This window comes from Lepidochelys kempii, chromosome 3 (genome assembly GCF_965140265.1).
Source record: "Lepidochelys kempii isolate rLepKem1 chromosome 3, rLepKem1.hap2, whole genome shotgun sequence".
Classification (NCBI taxonomy): Eukaryota; Metazoa; Chordata; order Testudines; family Cheloniidae; genus Lepidochelys; species Lepidochelys kempii.
In genome coordinates, this window is record NC_133258.1 from 46,362,032 (window position 1) to 46,382,156 (window position 20,125).

Consider the following 20,125-nt stretch of genomic DNA (forward strand, 5'->3'; position numbering starts at 1 on the left):
AAGAACACCGCTGTGATCCATAGGCTGAGTCAGGCGCCTATCCCCTCTGTAAAATGAATGTCAAGAGATACACATCATAGATTTTTCCCTGTAGACAAGGCCTATCTAAGGTACACAATTTGAATTATGAGACTAGCGGAACTCAAGTTGACATAGCTTAGATCTACTTACCCTGGGGTCCACACTATGCGATGTCAAAAGGACATGATCTCCCATTGACTCCCCTTACACTTCTCAATCTGGTGGAATACAGGAGTCAACAGGAGAGTGATCTGCAGTCAATTTAGCAGGGCTTCACTAGATTGCAAAAGCAAGCATGCTAGACAGGCAGCTGCCAAAGGCAGCAGCCTAAGCTAGCTAATGGGAAATGCCAATAAAAGGGGACTGAGCTAAGCCATGCGCTTCTCTTAAATAAGTGCTTAGCAATCCCCAAATGGGAAGCAGCTGCTTGGGGTACGGTCCACACAGCAACTAGACACCTATAGGTATGCCAGCAGACTCTAGCTTGGGGACTGTATCATTGCTGGGTAGACTTCTGGGCTCAGGCGTGAGCCCAGAAGTCTACCCAGCAATGATACAGCCCAAGCCTGAGTTGGCAGGCATGAACCAGGTTTTTCTTTGCAGTGTAGACGTACTCTTGGAGTCAGCTGGCTTAGATGCTTCTTGCAAGAATTAGTTAGGTACCTGCCTGGCTCCCCACAAAATAGCTGATGATGGTGACCACACAACCCTCCTTATATAGAGGGCACTTACCTGGGGGGTGGGAGATCCAAGTTCAATTCCCCCCTTTTGCAAGAGGGGCAGAAAGGATTTGAACAGGTGCCTCCCACATCCCAGGTGAGTGCTCTAAACCATGTTCTCTACACTATTAGCTCCCTTTCATTAAACTGTTCAGGAGAGTGCTCCAGCTTTGGAACTATAGGATATTCTCATGTGGGGCTCCCTCAGTCTTTCCTGATTAAGCTGTTCCACTGTGGAGAAATAATGAAAGAAGTGATTGGAGCAAGGGCTTAGGGTCTCCACCGCCCAGGTGGGTCCCCTAACTGCTGGACCAGAGCCATTCCCACTCTCTCTGGCCCAATAATTGTTCCACTAAGAATAAATACTTAACTAGCCATTGGGCCAGAGAAAGTGAGAATGACTATGAAATGAGAATTAGGTCCCTAAATACCTTTTTGAAGATTTGGGTCCAGGTGACTTACGAGAAGTCAATGGCATAGCTAGGAATAGAGCCAAGGGCTATGTCAACCTACACTGCAATAAAAGACTAGTGGTATGACTGTGGCTGGAGTCAGCTAACTGGGGCTCTGATTGTGGGGCTAAAAATGCCAGCATAGGCAGCTGGGCTAAGGCTGCAACAGGAGGGGGTCAAAGCCCAGGATCCAGCCCCAGTCCAAACCTCTCCACTGCTATTTTTAACTCCACCGCCCCAAACCTGTTGACCTGGCCTCCGAGATGAGGTGCTGTGTTATTTGCAGGCTAGATGTATCCCAGGTGTCCTAATTCCTATTCCTTTTCTCTAAACCATTAGTCGACACTGCCTCCTAAAACACAACAAAAGAGCATTGTAGTGAGCACCACAAGTTTAATTAAGTTTAATTAAGTAAGTAAATAGTTTAATTTAAATGCAAATCTCCATCTAGGAATCAGTCTCACCATGGAAGGCTGCATTTCCTTTCATCTTCTTGGAAACCTGAGCCTGAAAACCTCTTCATCCCAGAAACGGACTCTGGTTTTTTGAAAGTCTAAAGCAAACGGTGGACTGAAGTTTACTCAACTCCTTTTAGCTTAGATTTTTTTTTTTTCATGCACCTTTTGAGTTTCCTGAGTGCAGGTGCCCCCCAAGGCCGTTTCCATGTGTGCCCCAGTCTCCTAAGTCCAGCCTGCAAGCACTGTGGCGCGCGGCAGACTTTCCGCTTCCTCGTGGCCCCCAGCCTGCCCTGCGCAACAGACCACGCCGGGGGGCTGCCCCCGTCGGGAGCCGCCTGTCCCCACGGTAGCCGGTGCCAGGGGCCCAGCCTAGTACTCGGCCCAGGGCTGGGTTTGGCCGTTCCCACAGCTCCTCGCCCCGCTCCTGTGGCTGCTGAGAAGGGTTTGGTGTGACACTCTCCTGGCATGTCCTAACTTGGTTCCCCACCCAGCGCGCTCCTGAGAGCGCCAGGAACTGCCGGCTGCGCTTCGCCGCGCTCCGACGTGACTCTCGCAGGGTAATTGAGGCGCTCGGGCTCGGGCTGGGAAAAGCTGCCTGGACGCGGCGGGAGGCGATTTCCACTCGCGGGGGGGATCGGCACCGTAAGTGGCGTCTTTCCTCGCTCTCTGCAGGGGCTGGGGGGCAGCGGGGCTCGGCTCGGGTCCCTGCCCGCCGGGTTGCTCCGCTCGCCGCCAGTTCCTTGCAGGGCTGAGGGGCGGCGGGGACCCTTCCCCAGGGCCAGGCTAGTTTCAGTCCGGCTGGCCCGCGGCGGACCCCAGCAGCGCCGCTCCGGTTTGAAAGCGGAGCAAAGATGCCGCGGGGCTTTGGCGCGAGCCCCGGGCGTGCAGCACCCATGGAGAGGGGCGATGGCGGGCAAGGGGGAGCAAGGGCTAGAGAGGCGAGTGGCTGGGTGATCAGCGGGGACGGGGCAGTGGGAGGTGGGCCATTAGGGGGTGTGAAGGGGGCAACTTTGGGGCAGGGCAGTGAGGGCTGGGGGAAGGGGCCAGGGGGTTGTGTGTGGGCAGAGCTATGGCAGAGGCTGGGTGCTGCAGGCTTTTTTCCCCCTTCACTCTGGGCTGGAGACTTGTTGGGATAAATGTGCCCAGGAGCTGAATAAATGTGCCCAGCAGAAACGGCCAGATCTTGTGAGATCCAAGCTTGGCTGTGGAGGGCAGGAGCTGCCCTGCAGGCACACCCCACTGTGGCTGCCATCTGCGCTCCTCCGAGCCAGGGCTTGCGCGCCACAGGGGCAACAGCCCACTCTGGCTTGCTCTGAGCCTGTCCCCTCACCACACCCACCCAAGTAGTGAACTGGCTGAATAGCTACTAACAGGCTGGGTCACGTTAGGTGGAGCCTGCCGGCCTGGCACACTACCGCTAACACCATACTGGTTTTGGTCATGTCTCGTGCACCTCCACTGCCTGGGAGTTCACTCAGCAGGTAACATCCCTACAGCTGGCTCAGCCCACTGAAAGCAATGTTCTGAAGGGCTCCATGGTCACAACTGCTCTGCTGACCATTGGATCCTTTCCCCCAGGCTTACTTGTGGGGCCTCAAACTTCTTGGAGACCAGGATGCAAGTAGAACTCACTCCAGCTCTTATCCCATCTTTGCTTCCCACCTGAAGTAAATAATGGTTTGTTCTGCACATCTTTGAACCTCTTGAGCAACTACACAATCACTGTTGGTTGAGTCTTTCTCCTATTTGTTTTATATAAACTTTTCCAGCTCTGGCCATAGCTACGACAAGTTTAGTCTCCTAAAGGTCAATCGGCATTTGGTAGTTCTCATATGTGCGTCAACAAAGTTTAATTTTCTGTTCTACAGGAAAAATGGTGTTCAACTTTTCCCTATTAAATTCTACTTTTCCTCTAACTGTAATAGAGCATTTTGGATCCTTTGGTAGGAAAGGCACTACATACATCGGTAATGCAGTGTCATAAAACATCTATTCTGTTAGCAACTGGCTGAGCAAGGCTCTTGTGTATTGTCAATAGCTTTAATAATTGGTTTAAAGGTGTATTGTTCCAATAAGGGCCATAAAATACACAAGCATCATATGTGATGGAGGTGAGGGATGCAGGGAGATGTTTGTGTGTTGTCTCATTGATATATACCCACAGGTGGGTCATTCCTAGAGTAAAGTGCAATGTATAGGGGCCTGAATATGGAGCAGGACTCATTATTTATTTTGCATTTTCTGTGTCTGTCATCTTTGTGGAGGCTAAGATGTTGTAAGTCCATTTCCATGAAGAAACACATTTCTACTTCCTTCCCAAAATACAAGCTTTGTCTTGCTAGGCTCCTTGTAGCAACATTGGAGAAGGCGGGGGTATATTGTTAGCATGAGCAAAAATGAGCAAGCCTGTGCAAGATGCATGCAGAGTTTACATACTGTACCAAAAAGAAAAGGAGTACTTGTGGCACCTTAGAGACTAACCAATTTATTTGAGCATGAGCTTTCGTGAGCTACAGCTCACTTCATCGGATGCATGCCGTGGAAACTGTAGCAGACTTTATATATACACAGAGAATATGAAAAAATACCTCCTCCCATCCCGCTGTCCAGCTGGTAATAGCTTATCTAAAGCGATCACCAGGTGGGCCATTTCCAGCACAAATCCAGGTTTTCTCACCCTCCACCACCAACTGATTCAGCTGGAGCACATGCTCTGAAATGCAAATCCCCAATTCATTCAGTGAAGCACATTTCAGCTCTTTGCAGGAAAATTCTTTTCTGATCAACGTTAAATATCCAGTCCCTATGTCCACAAGTGGAAGATGGCTAATACAGTGAATGTTAGGTGCACTCACCTAAACATAGGGAAAGCACTGGAGTTGACAGTATGTCTCGGAAGGTACCTGACAACTTTCTCAAAGCCAGTCTGTTTTAGAAGTATGTACACACACAGTCTGATTAGTCAAAGTGCATTTGACGCATACAAAGATAGGAAGATGAATTTAGGCTAATTACTCAAACCTCAAACTATGGGCTCAATCCTGCAAATCCTTAGCTGTGTCAGTAATAGGGCTGCTGATGTAAGGATTAATCTTGAGAATAAGTTTTTGAAGACTCAAGCCCACTATACCGAAACAATATACATGGCAGAAGGGACTTAAGTGTGCTGACTTCTGAAAGATTTTTTGGTATGTCACAATGTAATCTCTGTGCTGATTTTTATATTAAAAAGCTCTCAAAAAATCAAAACCATTTACCTCTTTTAAATGTGGTGAAATTTTAACCAACGGACATACCATAAACAATTATATGAAAAGTTTAGTTTGCCTGCCAGACCAATTGCCTAAATCTCTGTTCTATAGCTTACCTTCTACAAGTTCTTAACCTTCCATCAAGGTGCCCTTCCTGTGCAATAACTCTTATTTTCTGGGGAGGAAAAGACAATTTCAAGAGAGTAAGAGATGGTACTCTATCTGCATGATACAATCACTTCAGTTTGAGATTCTTTTGTCTGTACTTATCCACGTACCAGACACTGATGTCCTTAATTCCGGATAATACGTTCCATGTTTCTCACCTGCTTTGCCTTCCTTGTTTTTCCTGGTGATAAACAGGAATTCTATTTAATTTCTTAAAAGGATGCTCCTTTTGACACTTTTTTATAAGCAACATTTTCTGAGAAACATAATTAGTTTTGTGTGGGACAAAATTCATTAATGCAGAAGTCTGCAGCTTTTTTTGAGATGGAGAGCCATATTATATTTATATTCTGCTGTCGTTTGTCTTAGCCCAGGTAATTGCATTTGACCTGTATACCCTATTTAATACATTTTCTTCAATAAAACAACAAGCAAAAACCAAAACCTCCTAGCCTTATTTAAAAACAAGGGAATAGGAAAAAATATCAGTGCTGGGCCAGATGCTTGGCTGGAATAAATTTGGGGTTCAATTTAAGTTTATGGAGCTTTACAGTCTACAACATCTGAGTTTCTAGCCCATTAAAAATAAGAAAACTAAACCTTCTTTCCCTTAATCCCCACTGCAGAGACTTGCATAGACTAGTTAGAAGGAATGGAGTGGAACAAATGAAGCTTTGCCTCATTCATCATGCATCAGTCCCCACGCCCAATATTTAAAATATATTTATTACGGGTGGAGGTGCACACAGAATAAATTGAATAGCAATGCATACTGAAGAGAATAAAGCAAGAATGTATCATGACAAAGGAAAAAGAGTATTTTTCATCGGATGCATCCGATGAAGTGAGCTGTAGCTCACAAAAGCTTATGCTCTAATAAATTTGTTAGTCTCTAAGGTGCCACAAGTACTCCTTTTCTTATTACGGATACAGATTAACACAGCTGCTACTCTGAAATCATGACAAAGGGTAGAGGAGAAATATATACAGAAAGTAGAAATCCCTTTCTAACCATATTCTATAACACTGCAATTGAAGATTATACACTTCCATAAGATCTATTTAATTTAAAATGTAGTGTTTTTTCACTTGTTCTCAAAATGTCAATGTTTTATATTTGCATGATCCTGTTCCAACTATTGAAATCAATGGGAATTCCCATTCTCAACTGCACTTACATACCACAGTAGTAACCAGCTTTAGAAATACCTTACAGAGAGTAACTTCAATGGAATCAGGATCAGGCCCTTAACATCAAACGAACAATGCAATGGTTAGGGTGATATTAGCCCTAGAGAAAGTCCTACAAAAGTGCACTAACTGGTCAATTTGATAGCCTGCATTAGTGAATTGTCTCCGTATGAATATTCAGTTGAATATGTATGAATTTTGTACTTAGTAATTTTTCACTTTTGATCTTAAATAGCTTTGAAAAAGTGTCGCCCTGTTTCAGTTCATAAAGCATTGATTTCAAAGTGATATTATTACAATTTCTTGAGAGGCCTAATTTTATCTCTAATTTTTTTTGCTCCTTTATGCATCATGGACTGATTCTCCACAGCCTTGCACCAGGTGTAGTCATTTGCATCTGTGCAAAGTGTGTGTAAAGATGTTACTATTCCAAATAGTAACATCTTTACACACACTTTGCACAGATGCAAGTCAGCCCCTGCATATCTCCCACTACTGTAACACATCATAATTCTCAGTCAGTGGGCATGAACCAAGCCTCCTTTAGCTTACTGCTAACCACTGAAATCCTCCATTACAGTAGCAGCAAAAAATACTCCTTTTCCCTGGCTCAAGAGCACAATATTTTGGGTGATGATATCTCCTCCTGCTGCCCCAGAGACAGAATTCAAATTGAATCCTTCATGTGTCTGGCTGATGCTAGCCTCAGATTGGCCTTTTTCCATTTCTTTTAAACTTCAGATTTAGCAATCTCCTCAACAGCAGTCTTGGTTTAATTTTCACCCCTATTTCATCCTCATTTATCCAGCTGATCTTTCCTCTTTTAGAAGGAATTTAGTTGTAAGACAAACAAATCTGCAGACAAATATTATTTGGATTACTATCCAGAACTGAAAATAAATATTTGAACATTGAATTGGATTTTACAGTTAAGTTAGCACAGAATTTTTATTTCATTAGTGGTATTTAAGTGGTATTTGGAAGCCATTTTCAGTTCCATTTTCATGTTTAGGCTATTTCCAACACAGATTGCTAAAGTAAATGCACACTGCACTTCTTGCAAAAAAGTTAGGAAGATCTACATATAAATAGAATATTTTATGTGGTCAATAAATAAGTTCAGCATAACATGTACATTTATTATTTACATAACGTATTACTACAAAATATCATTAAATAGGCTTCCAACAAGGATTTTCATGTTAATTTTCTAGCAACACGTTAGATATCTGTGTCCTAAGTTACTCTGCACTGTATAGCTGTTTTCCCAACTCCCCCCTAGCCTCCTTTGGATATCTTTCTCTGAGTCACATTATGTTGTTACCATTGGGGTTGGGCAGGTTCTGCCATGTACCTGCTTTCTGTTCTACCTGACCACTTGCATGCTGCTCTCATGGGTTTCCAAGTTATAGCTTACCTCCCTAGGCCAATGATCGTAAGTAAATTGTAGAAGTTCAGTGAAGTTGTATGCCTGTAAATGAGAGGAGAACTTGGCCGTCTATTCTTCTTTATGTACTTACTCCTCTTGTACTTACACAGTTTCTCTGTGGCAGCAGCCACAACCTCCCTTCCAGTTTAATTGAAAAAAGAGCATGTGAGCAATGAAAAACTCCTGGTTTTTTTTTTATTATTATTGTTTTAAATTAACAGTAAGATAAAAGCAGCCGCTCCATAAGGTGAGCAGGGTGGAACTAGAAATCAGATTGCCGAGTCATAGTCTGATTCAAGATGTGGGAGGAGAAAACTGTTTCAAGTAACTCATGAAAGTGAAGTAGGCTGGCTTTGGCTTCGGCTTCAAGCAGCAAGAGGATTAGATCAGCATGGGGAATAAAAAGATAGATAAAGATAAGGACATCAAAGGCTGTGGTTTCAGAGAAGCCTGAGAAAAGGTCTGTGTACAAGGGAGGAATATGAGAGACTAGAGCATAAAGAAGCAGGAATCAGGGCTGGGGTTTTAGCACTTTTAAGAATGGTCCAACAAGCATAGAGTACTGAAACAACTGACTGGAGGAAATTTACATATTCATTCTCCACACACAGAACGTGTGCTGTTTATACTATTAGACTAGGAATCCAGAAATCTGTGATGTATTGCCAGCCCTGCCACAGACTCTACATATGAACCTCAGCAAATCACTTAACTCACAAGTGCCTCAGTTTCCCCATCTGAAAAAGGGGAGAATAATACCCACTTGGCTTAGGTTTGTGAAGCTTAATGAATTTTTCAAAGCATTTTGAAATCCTTAGATGGTGGAAGAGAAGGTTAAAGTATTATTAAAATTGCCAAAAACGTTAACTGTTTTCTTTCAATTTCCTCTTAGGTACATTTCATTGGTGCATGAATGGAAATTTAAAAGGTTTGTCACTAAATATTGGTGAAAATGGAAACCTCATCTATGCTTTCATCTTTACACGATGAATGCAGATCAGACAATTACATTGAACCCCATTACAAGGAATGGTATCGTGTAGCTATTGATGCTTTAATTGAAGGAGGTTTAGAAGCCTACCAAGAATTTCTTTCCAAAGAGAGATGTTCAGAGTTCCTAGCAGAAGAAGAAATTAATTATATTTTGAACACTGTTCAGAAACTTCCTCAAAACACAGTTTATTCCCCTGACAATGCTGTTGATGATACCTCTTCCTCGGGAACTTATTGGCCTATTGAATCTGATGTGGAAGCTCCGAACCTTGACTTGGGCTGGCCCTATCTGATGCCTGGAATGTCTGGAGGTACAAATATTGATCTACTTTTTCATCCACCACGAGTACAGCCTTTCACAATAAAGGAAACTATTAGGAAGATGATAAGAGAAGCAAGAAAGGTAAACAGTTTAAACAATATTTATATTGTCTTATTTTTTCCACTGATAGTATGAACAAAAATCTGGCTGAAAGAAAAGTGGATGCAAAGAACACAGTAAAGAATTATTGGATTGAGGCCTTTGATAGGCACATAAGAAATGCATAGACAATTGACAGACTTGTTGTTTTGACCTCAGCTTTCCTTATGTTGAATATAAACTGAATCTTCATGTGAATGTTATAATAAATTTGGAACATTGGACTAGATCCTTAGCTGGTGTCATTCAGTCTAGCTTCAGGATCTATCCAGTTTGTTATTTTGCTGTGATTAGGTGTTCGTATGTGCATGTGAAGTTGTCTGTCAGTCCTATTCTTGTGAAAATTTTGCTGACTTACATGTACCAGAGTCATGTTTCTTGAAGCGCTCAGGAAGCAAGATTTTTTTTTTAATGACTTTGAATACAACTGCTGCTTACAGTAATAGAACAGAAAAGTACAAAAGAGGGGTAAGAAGAAGTGTGATATGAACTAAAGATGAACCAAATGCTATCTTCCTGTTTCCTAAAATTTATAAAGTCTGGTATTCTGCCTTCAGAAATTGCCAGTACCTGACACATGAGGAAAAGGTGAATGTTCTCCCACAAACTGTACTTAATTTACTGTGGAATATTGGACCCAGAGGGGAAAAATCTTTATGCAGGGATCAGGAATGCATATCAAAAAGTTGCATGCACTCACATCTTGCAAAACAAATAGAGGTATTATTTTAAGCCGACTAGCCTTGACTTGTGACGTTTTAACTGTACATTATCATATTTAGCTTAACCATTGATCACTGTGTGTGCTGCTGGAAAGCTATAGAGAAGTATTAGCACAATTGAAATTCCTTACCGTTTCAGAAGAGTCTCAATCTTGGATCAATATTTCTTTAAAATAGAAGCAAAACATACGTTTACTAATTTTAAGCTATGATGTATGAGGCACCTATCAAAGCTTTTTGTAACAGAAAGCTGTGTAAGCAAATACACATCTGTCCAAAGAAAAGACATGACTTAAAGCCCCACACTTAACCTCAGTAATGTGGCATGGAGGGGCACTGGAAGAGTGTAGGCTCAGATTCAGCAGTTCATCCCTGTTCAGCAAACCATTTATCAAAGAGTTTCACTTTAGGCCCTGTTTCATGTACCATGCGCTAAGTAAAACCATGAAATGACTTTATGTTTCTAACATTAAATTGGCTCTTTATTAAGAGAACTATTTACAGGCATGCTGCAACTGTAGCTAGTAGTCAAGCCAGGAGAATACAAATTGGCTTTGTGGTACCTCCTCCAAACCCTTCTCTCCTGCAACCTGTGCTCCTCCCTCCAAGTTCCCTGCAGATGGCTGCAGGTCATGGTTAAGCCTACCAAGGGCACATAAGTGTGTGCTCAACTTTAAGCTCCCGCTGAAGTGCTTTGCTGAACAAACATGGATTTAATCATGTGCTGATTTGTGGCCATAAAGAGGAAGTGGACTGGTAAGAGAATGGTGAGAAAAGGCAGTTATGTGGTGGTATTTTTCTACCACTGCAGTGCTGCCACCAGTCCATCTCTACCATTTGCTTACTGGTGCTGCTGCATGTTGGGAAGAAAACAGTCCAGTTGCAAAGGAGGGAGGAGTTGGGAAGAGTGGGTTTTCATGGCATATTCCTTTCTGAATGAGTCAGAATACTGTATTTATGTTAACGCTCCTGTTAGCAGCAATAATTCTGCCAATTTACTCTAATCTCCTTTCCCCATTGGAGGGCCTGATCCATGAAAACCCCCTTCCCCTAGGGAAAGCAATCAACAGCACAGTTAGCCATGCTGCCAGGACTGGCTTCCCCTTGTGGAGGGGGCTTGGAGTACCAAAAAGACATACTGGCTTCTCTCTGAAGACCTGAGATTGTGAGGTATAGCATGTCTTTTCTGTGTACGTGTTTCTTTCGGGCCTACAGTCCATGCTTCTTCCACTGGTTCTACCCTATGCAGGGGATGCTGCCACATGAATGCTCAAAATTTTGGGCAAATACTCCTCTGTGTGTTGTATGGGAAAGGTTGGATGTGACCTTTACCTGTTTTAAAGGAAGGATCTGTGTATAGTACTTTAAATAAAGTATTAGAGATCTAAATGACTTCCATGTTAATTAAGAGAATGTTTTGTAGTTGATGTTAAGACAGAACAAAGGCTTGATTGGTTGATCAGTGTAATACCAAACAGGAAAAAATGAAGTTTAATAGCAGTCTTAAAATTGAGCCTTGTGGTGATTTTGATTAGGTTCTTCCAGAAGTTAACATTCAGTCTTGAAGGGGGAAATGGTATTTGTCTGGGTCTTTAAACGTTTTTCTTGTATCTGCAGGTATGTGATTCATGCATAATTATGCTTAAAGGTGGACTGTAGGGGAGGTACTTATAATTAGCTGCAGTACAAATGTTTTAAGTCAGTTAGTAAACATTAGGATTCCAGAAAGAACCAGGTAACTTGCTTGGCAGAGGTAGGTTATGTTGAGACATTTTCATTAAAATGTGTTACTTGTCACATAATGGGGAGTGGTCAAATGAAACAGTCCTCAAGAACGAGAACTTCATTTATAACTTGGTGATGAGGCCCCAAATGTTTAATACCTTATCTCACCCCCACTGAAGTCAATAAGAATGTCAGCTTTAATGGGAGTAGAGACAGACCTTAAGTGTGCAAGGTAAACTAGCCTGAGACATGGTGGTGGTGGTTGATCCATCAGATAATCTAGATTCTCTTTAAATTTTGGGAGATTTACAGGGGAAGGATTACAAAGATTACTTTAAGGGTGAACTAATTTTTCTTGACCTCTTTCCTCAAGGTTGGATGCACCAATATGTGATTTATTAAAATAAGTACATATGTTAATTTTGTCCACTGCTTTCTTTACTGAAGCACGCTTTGTAAATATCATCACTGACTAATGATGGATCTACCCTGCCAGAGGAAGAATATCAGATGTAAGGCCAAGCTGTGCCAGGGGAGGGGGGAATCCATAAAAGATGTCCAAAGAATCTTGCCAATAATGTTTTCCTTATCCACTTAGCTTGTTGTGAATGATATAAAGATTAACACAGCAAAATACATTGAATTTAAAAATTAAGTTTAATTGCTACCATACTAATATGAAAACAAAGGACGGTGAAATAGCCATAGTGAGAAAAAGTACAAAGCCACCTTGAAGCAGCTACATGATTTTGAGCCCCCTCTGAAGAGAAATTGAGGATAAAGCAGGGTAGACAGGGCCTCCAGAAATAAGGCAGCTGGCTTGTTATCCTCATCCTTCAGAGATTTGTCAATAACACTGGCCTGTTTTCCAAACTCCTCTGGAGCTCAAGATGCTATAAAAGGACTGACTCATTGCACCTGATGGATAATATTTTTTCCCCAGATAATTACTCTTCTGAGCACTGGTATCAAGAACACTACTCCTCTGTTTTGGGTCAACATGAAACTTCCTTATCTTACTGTCCAGTACCACGGGTAACTCTATTAATAAAATATTCCTTCCATGAGTTCCCTATTGATTTCTCTTCACAATTGCCTCCAATATTATCAGGTCTGAGGCTTGCATACTGTGGTGTGGCAAAGAAATGAGAAAAATATTATATTAATATCTCAGGTGTGATGGTTCAGAGATGTCACAGCAGGAAAGAGGACAGAGAAGTGGCTGTGAAGCTGGGAGATGTACTTTGTGACAATGTCTCTTCCTCTCATTTTATGAGCTTGGTTTCTGTCTCCTCCCTAAATCACTCACGTGTTCCTACCAAGTCTCATAGTGGACATCCAAATATTGATCAGCTCCTCTTGGAAATCATTCAAATTACTTTCTGCAGAATCGCCTAGTTCAGACAACACCATGAGGTTTGGTTTGCACCACAAAGGGAGGATGTTTGGAAAACAACTCTCAGTGCTTACTGCAGTACTTTTAGAATTTTTGACAGCATATAATAAGTTAACATACACACCAGATCTTGGAAACAATTCTTGAAAATGCCAAAGCATATTTTTTTCTGTATTTCAAAAGATGTTTTAAAAAAAACCAAGCAACCAAAACCCTGAACCTGCGTTCTTTACACCAAATTACATTTACTTACTTGAATAGTCCTATGAGCCACAATTTTCAAACATGGGTTTCTGAAATCAATGGAAGTTGTGGGGCCCAGCCCTTTCATAAATAAGGCTACTAAATGAATTTACATAGCCAAACTTATACACCGAAGTTTGAAAATTTTGGGCATTACCTTCAGTTGGACTGTCAATGTGAGAAAAGATTGCAAAACTGGGACCTTAGAAAACATTAAAACTACACTGTAAAAAAGACTTTTATTAAATGTAGTAGGACTCATGGCAGAAACTTACTGACTGAGAAAGAAGTACCAACTCTGTTTGAATTTAACTCAAGAAAGATACAGGCCCACACACAGAAAGTAACTGCTTATGCTGTCTTCCAGCTCACAAGACTTAACTAGATCCAAACAACTGAATCTGTTTATGAACCTAGAAGGAGATTTTGTGTACAATAAGAAAAACTAATTCTTCTTTGAGTGATTGCACATGTCTATTATGGTCGGGGAGGGGAGAGGATGTGCCGCACACTTTGTGCACCAATGCTGGAGAGTTTTCCTAGCAGAACCCAGAGGGGTGGCCACACTGTAACCTGGTGTTCTTTGTGTTCTGACCTAAGGGTATAAAGGGTAGAGCCACCATGCCTATCCTACATTTCCTTCTTATCAGTGGTCAGAACATGCTCTCTGATCATTCCATTAGAGAACTTGCTGGTTTTAGTTAGTGGTACTAATTTTGGGGTCCTTAGATCTCCTTTTTTCTTTTTTAATCAATTGTTCACAATTAGTAGTCAGTGGACTCCAGGCTCTACCTTGTACTGGAGGAACCTATGCCAAAGGTCCCTTGACTTCTAACCTGGCTCTGGATGTCACAAACCAGTGCTTGTGAGCGACTCTCACTGCCTGAAATGCCTCAGTGAGGGTGAACTCAGGGACAAGCATCTGATTTTTCAGGGGCTTCAAGACAAGAACCAAGAAGTAGAGAGAAGAACGTCTCCAGTACATCCTTGTGGAGGCCACTGTTGGCCTGGCATCAATATCACTTCCGTTGACTAAAGGGAGTTCCTAGCCATGTGGGAGTGCTCCCATGCTCTTGCAGACAGAGAGAGGAGGATATCCTCCTCACCAGAGCACTCCTCAAAGAGGCACAAGTGCTTGGAGCACCCTCACCCTCCAAAGCCAAAGAAGAGAATGGCCTCCACATTGTTAAAGTCCGTGGTGCAGAACTCTGCAACTGCAGAAGCTGCTAGCAAATCTGGTATTGAAGATAAAGTGTGCCTTTCAGGCCACTGCTCCCTGTTGTTGCATCCTAGTGGATCAACCAACCTAGAGCTGATGTCTCTGATTGCCATACCGGTGCTGGTATGGCAGGCTACTTCTTCGGTGCAGGTGCTGGAGCTGCTGCCTTTGCTCAAAGAGGGGCATTTTGGTACTGCCTACTCCAGAGCCTTATGCAGACGTAAAGGATCTGCTGAGCTTCTCAGTACCACTCTGACTGATTATTCACTCTGACTTCCTTGCCAGGCCTGTTGTGACAGTTGGGTCTACAAATTTACCTGAATTGTGAGTTCAACTGTAAAAAGTATGTAAAAATTCTTAAAAGATTATAATAACAAATGTTAATGGGAAAAGGTCTGAAAGAAAGACAGAATAACTGAATTAATCTAAACCAAAAGGCCAAGCTGATATAATTTCAACACAATCCTTGAGTTATGCTAGTAGTCTAAATAATAAGATGGGTTAACTAGAGTGCCTCGTATTAAATGAGGATATTGATATAACAGGTATCACAGAATCTTGGTAGAATTATGATAATCAATAGGACACAGTAATATCAGGGTATAAAATATATAGGAATGACCTGAATAGGTTGTGCTGTTGGGGGAGTGGCATTATATGTGAAAGAGAGCCTAGAATCAAATGAAGTAAAAATCTTAAATGAACCAAACTGTACCATAGAATCTCTGTTGATAGTAATTCCATGCTTGAATAATAAGAATATAGCAGTACGGACGTAATACAGACCACCTGACCAGGATGGTGATTGTGACTGAAATGCTCAGGGAGATTAGAAAGGATATTAAAATAAATAAACTCCATAATAATAATTAATAATAATGGGAATTTCAACTATCCCTCTTTTGACTGGGTACATATCACCTCAGGGTGGGCTGCAGAGATAACACCTTGACACCTTAAATGACTGCTTCTTGGAGCAACTAGTCCTGGAACCCACCAGAGGAGAGGCAATTCTTGATTTAGTCCTAAGTGGAGCACAGGGTCAGGTCCAAGAGGTGAATATAGCTGGACCGCTTGGTAATAGTGACCGATATAATTAAATTTAAACATCCCTGTGGCAGAAAAAACACCACAGAGGTCCAACACGGTAGCATTTAATTTCAGAAAGGGGAACTATACAAAAACTAGGAGGTTAGTTAATTAAATTAAAAGTACAGCACCAAAAGTAAAATCCCTGCAAGCTGCATGGAAACGTCTTAAAAACACCGTAATAAAGGCTCAACTTAAATGTATACCCCAAATTTAATAAACACAGTAAGAGAACCAAAAAAGAGCCACCATGTCTAAACAACAAAGTAAAAGAAGCAGTGACAGGCAAAAAGGCATCCTTTAAAAAGTGGAAGTTAAATCCTAGTGAGGAAAATAGAAAGGCGCATAAACACTGGCAAATGATGTATAAACATATACTTAGGAAGGCCAAAAAAGAATTTGAAGAACAGCTAGCCAAAGGCTCAAAGTAAGAAAAGAAAGTTCAAGTACATTAGAAGAAGGAAGCCTGCTAAACAACCTGTGGGGCCACTGGATGATCAAGATGCTAAAGGAGCACTCAAGGACGATAAGGCCATTGTGGAGAAACTAAATGAATTCTTTGCATCGGTCTTCATGGCTGAGGATGAGAGGGAGATTCCCAAACCTGAGCCATTCTTTTTAGGTGACAGATCTGAGGGACTGTCCCCAATGATACCCACTGAGGTATCATTAGAAGAGGTTTTGGAACAAATTGATAAACTAAATAGTAATAAGTCACCAGGGCCAGATGGTATCCATCCGAGAGTTCTGAAGGAACTCAAATATGAAATTGTAGAACTACTAACTGTAGTCTAACCTATCATTTAAATCAGCTTCTGTACCAGATGACTGGAGGATAGCTAATGTGACACCAATTTTTTAAAAGGGCTCCAGAGGTGACCCTGGCAATTACAAGCTGGTAAGCCTGACTTCAATGCCAGGCAAACTGTTTGAAACTATCGTAAAGAACAAAATTGTCAGACACATAGATGAACATAATTTGTTGGGGAATAGTCAGCATGGTTTTTTGTAAAGGGAAATCATGCCTCACCAATCTACTAGAATTCTTTGAAGGGGTCAACAAGCATGCGGACAAGGGGGATTCAGTGCATATAGTGTATTTAGATTTTCAGAAAGCCTTTGACAAGATCCCTCACCAAATGCTCTTAAGGAAAGTTAAGCAGTCATGAGATAAGAGATAAGAAGGTTCTCTCATGGATTGGTAACTAGTTAAAAGATAGGAAACAAAGGGTAGGAATAAATGGTCAGTTTTCAAAATGGAGAGGGGTAAATAGTGGTGTCCCCCCGGGGTCTGTAGAGGGCCCAGTCCTATTTAACATATTCATAAATGATCTGGAAAAAGGGGTACACGGGTGGCAAAACTTGCAGATGATACAAAACTACTCAAGATAGTAAAGTCCCAGGCAGACTGCAAAGAGCTACAAAAGAATCTCAAAATCTGGGTGACTGGGCAACAAAATGGCAGATGAATTTCAATGTTGATAAATGCAAAAGTAATGTACATTGGAAAACATCCCAACTATACATCTAAAATGATGGGGGTCTAAATTGGCTGTTACCACTTGAGAGAGATCTTGGAATCATTGTGGATAGTTCTCTGAAACATTCACTCAATGTGCAGTGGCACTCAAAAAAGCTAACAGAATATTGGGAATCATTAAGAAAGGGATAGGTAATGAAACAGAAAATATCATATTGCCTCTATATAATCCATGGTACACCCACATCTCGAATACTGCATGCAGATGTGGTCGCCCCATCTCAAAGATATATCGGAATTGGAAAAGGTTCAGAAAAGGGGCAACAAAAATGATTAGGGGTATGGAACGGCTACTGTATCAGGAGAGATTAATAAGACTGGGACTTTTCAGCTTGGAAAAGAGACGACTAAGGGGGGATATGATAGAGGTCTATACAATCATGACTGGTATGGAGAAAGTAAATAAGGAAGTGTTATTTACTCCTTCTCATAACACAAGAACTAGGGGCCACCAAATGAAATTAATAGGCAGCAGGTTTAAAACAAACAAAAGGAAGTATTTCTTCATACAATGCACAGTCAACCTCTGGAACTTGTTGCCAGAGGATGTTGTGAAGGCCAAGACCATAACAGGGTTCAAAAAAGAACTTAAATTAATGGAGGATAGGTCCATCAATGGCATCCCTAGCTTCTGTTTGCCAGAAGCTGGGAATGAGCGACAGGGGATGGATCACTTGATGATTACCTGTTCTGTTCATTCCCTCTGGGGCACCTGGCACTGGCCACTGTCGGAAAACAGGATACTGAGCTAGATCGACCTTTGGTGTGACCGAGTATGGCTGTTCTTATGTTTTTATGTTAAAAACAGGAAATGTGGAGCTGGAAGTTAATGAGCCAAAATTGGTGTGTTGGTTATTAGGCCTAGCTGGTGGACAAAATAATGAGGGGATGGGCTATTCCATCCATCACTCATTTTTTGAGTCCTTAAAAGGGAGAGATTCTGTGGGAAAAGTTGAAAAGAACAGCAAGAAAACAAAAGGCTACTGTAATGAATTTCACCATCATGGCTGCCACCCCTATCGTTTTCAGGGATCCCAGACCTTCCTCATCCTGATCCTGAGAGGTGTCCTGACCAGAATGGGCCAGAAATAGAGGGACCCAGATGACCTTCCACCTCTGACAGTTCTAGCTGAATCCCAATCCACACCTGGGATGACAGTTATTACTCATCTTTAATACTGTTGAAGAGACTGTCAAACAAAGGGGGTTCGCCATCTAAAGGGAAAGGGAACAAAAAAAGTTGTTAAAATGAAAGCCATACTTAAAAGATTTGAAATGTATTGACTGTTTTTCCTTCTGTTCTTTATCTTTAATAAAAAGGTTAAAAGGACTTTTAATGGTGTATTTATCATGGTGCTAAGCAGGCTAAGGTCTCTGTATACCAAATCTCAAAGCTTGTTTAACACTGTTTAGTGTTGGACAGTGACTGGGTTATGTTAACACCTTTACCCCATATAGTCCATCTAAATTAATACATCAGGCCCGTTGCATATTGGTTTCCACATCAGGATCTGCTACACTGGCAATAACATCAGGTCTGGTACTGCTTCCAGTAATCTCGATGCCTGCTCCAAAACCAGTGGCAACCCCTCCACTGCAGTGCACAGTGCTGATAACTAGGAAGCCCCTGATGTTATCACTGAAACTGTAGACCCATCATACATTATGGTACTGATCTCTTGTGATACCAGCTGGTACTGTTCCACCCTGGCCTTTGGAGTACTCATACTCTTCCTCAGAGTCTGAAGTCTCCCACTTCATGGAATCCAGAGCTTCCTCCAGGGGTCATCCCTGCTCTTGTAGGACTAGTTCTGACAAGAGCAGATTGAGAGAATGCAGTGCCACAATTGGCCTCTGGTACCATGCCAACCCTATTATAGGCCCTACTGGGTAACATGCAGGATGCCTCTGGCATCGAAATCCTCATCTATGGCACTATAGAAATCAGTCACTGAGAAGGGAAGTCTCCCCACCTGGTCACAAAAGACCATCCAAAGTCAGTACCGGGCAACTGCTACATTACTGCTTCCTCTTGATGGAGGAAGTTTCTCCACATGGAACTGACAGACTACTCGACGTTGGTGCCAAGGATTGGCATTGCCTGTGCTTCAGGCAGGCCTCCAGCATCAATAGTGGGGACAGTGCTGGACTCAACCCGAGCAAGAGCTTTTCTGCCACAGAGTTTTCTAGCTTTACAAAACCTATGTATGTTCTTCAAGACCCATCCCTGAAAACTTGGTGAGGAATTGCCTCAGGCTCCAGGGGCATATGGTTGTATGTACTTATGTGAGTTGTATGCCACATCTCAGAGGGTTACAGACATGGCTCAAGTTAGTTTACTGCCCTTAGATACATCACCTGAATACACTAGTCTGTATCCCAGAGAATTGCCTGTCTTCCCTGGATTGGTGGATGAACCAAGGCATTATTTACAGGAGAGGTCCCGTTTTTACCCATCTCTTCCCTCAGTGACTTTGGTAATGGATATTCTAGCCATGGGGTGGGGAGCACATCTGGGAGATCTGCAAGCTCTAGGCTTGTGGTCCACCCACCAGGCAACACATTTTAAATTTATGGGCAACTGCCAGAGCCTGCCACTAATTTCTGCCTCATATACAGAGCAGAACTATTCATGAGAAAGCAGTCAAGCTCTGGAATTTCTCCATATGGAATTCCGTGATTCTCATAGCATCACAGTGACCAGAATGGCTGAGTGCTCTGAGTGAACAGATTGTTCCTCTTGGATCATGAATGATCTCTCAATATGACCTTTCTAAGAGCAATATTTCAAATAGGAGAAGTTCCATCAATGGATTGATTTCTAACCTCTCAGAACAGTAAATGTTCCCTATTTTGTTCGAAGGTGGACCACAGCCCTGGGATCCTTCCCAGGGACAAGGGGCCACTCTATTCCTAGCTGGCTGCAATTTTGTGTTCCTGCTAGGGCTGTATTCTCTAACCACATGACCTCCAAGTTCCGTAAAGTTCTAGAAAGATTTTCTACCTATCAGAGACCTTATTGCATGGTAGGATTTGAACTTAGTACTGTTTGCCCTTGTGAATCTTTAGTCACCTGTTCGTTGTTACA

General features: G+C 42.2%; 1 protein-coding gene across 1 annotated transcript in view; it reads left to right on the forward strand.

The window, feature by feature from the left end:
* Window positions 1-8,641: 8,641 nt before the first annotated feature.
* Window positions 8,642-20,125, forward strand: part of FAM83B (family with sequence similarity 83 member B) — a 64,181-nt gene continuing 52,697 nt past the window's right edge. The window contains exon 1 of the mRNA XM_073335118.1: window positions 8,642-9,085. Coding sequence (XP_073191219.1) covers window positions 8,642-9,085 — 444 coding nt within the window. The remainder of the gene's footprint in view (window positions 9,086-20,125) is intronic.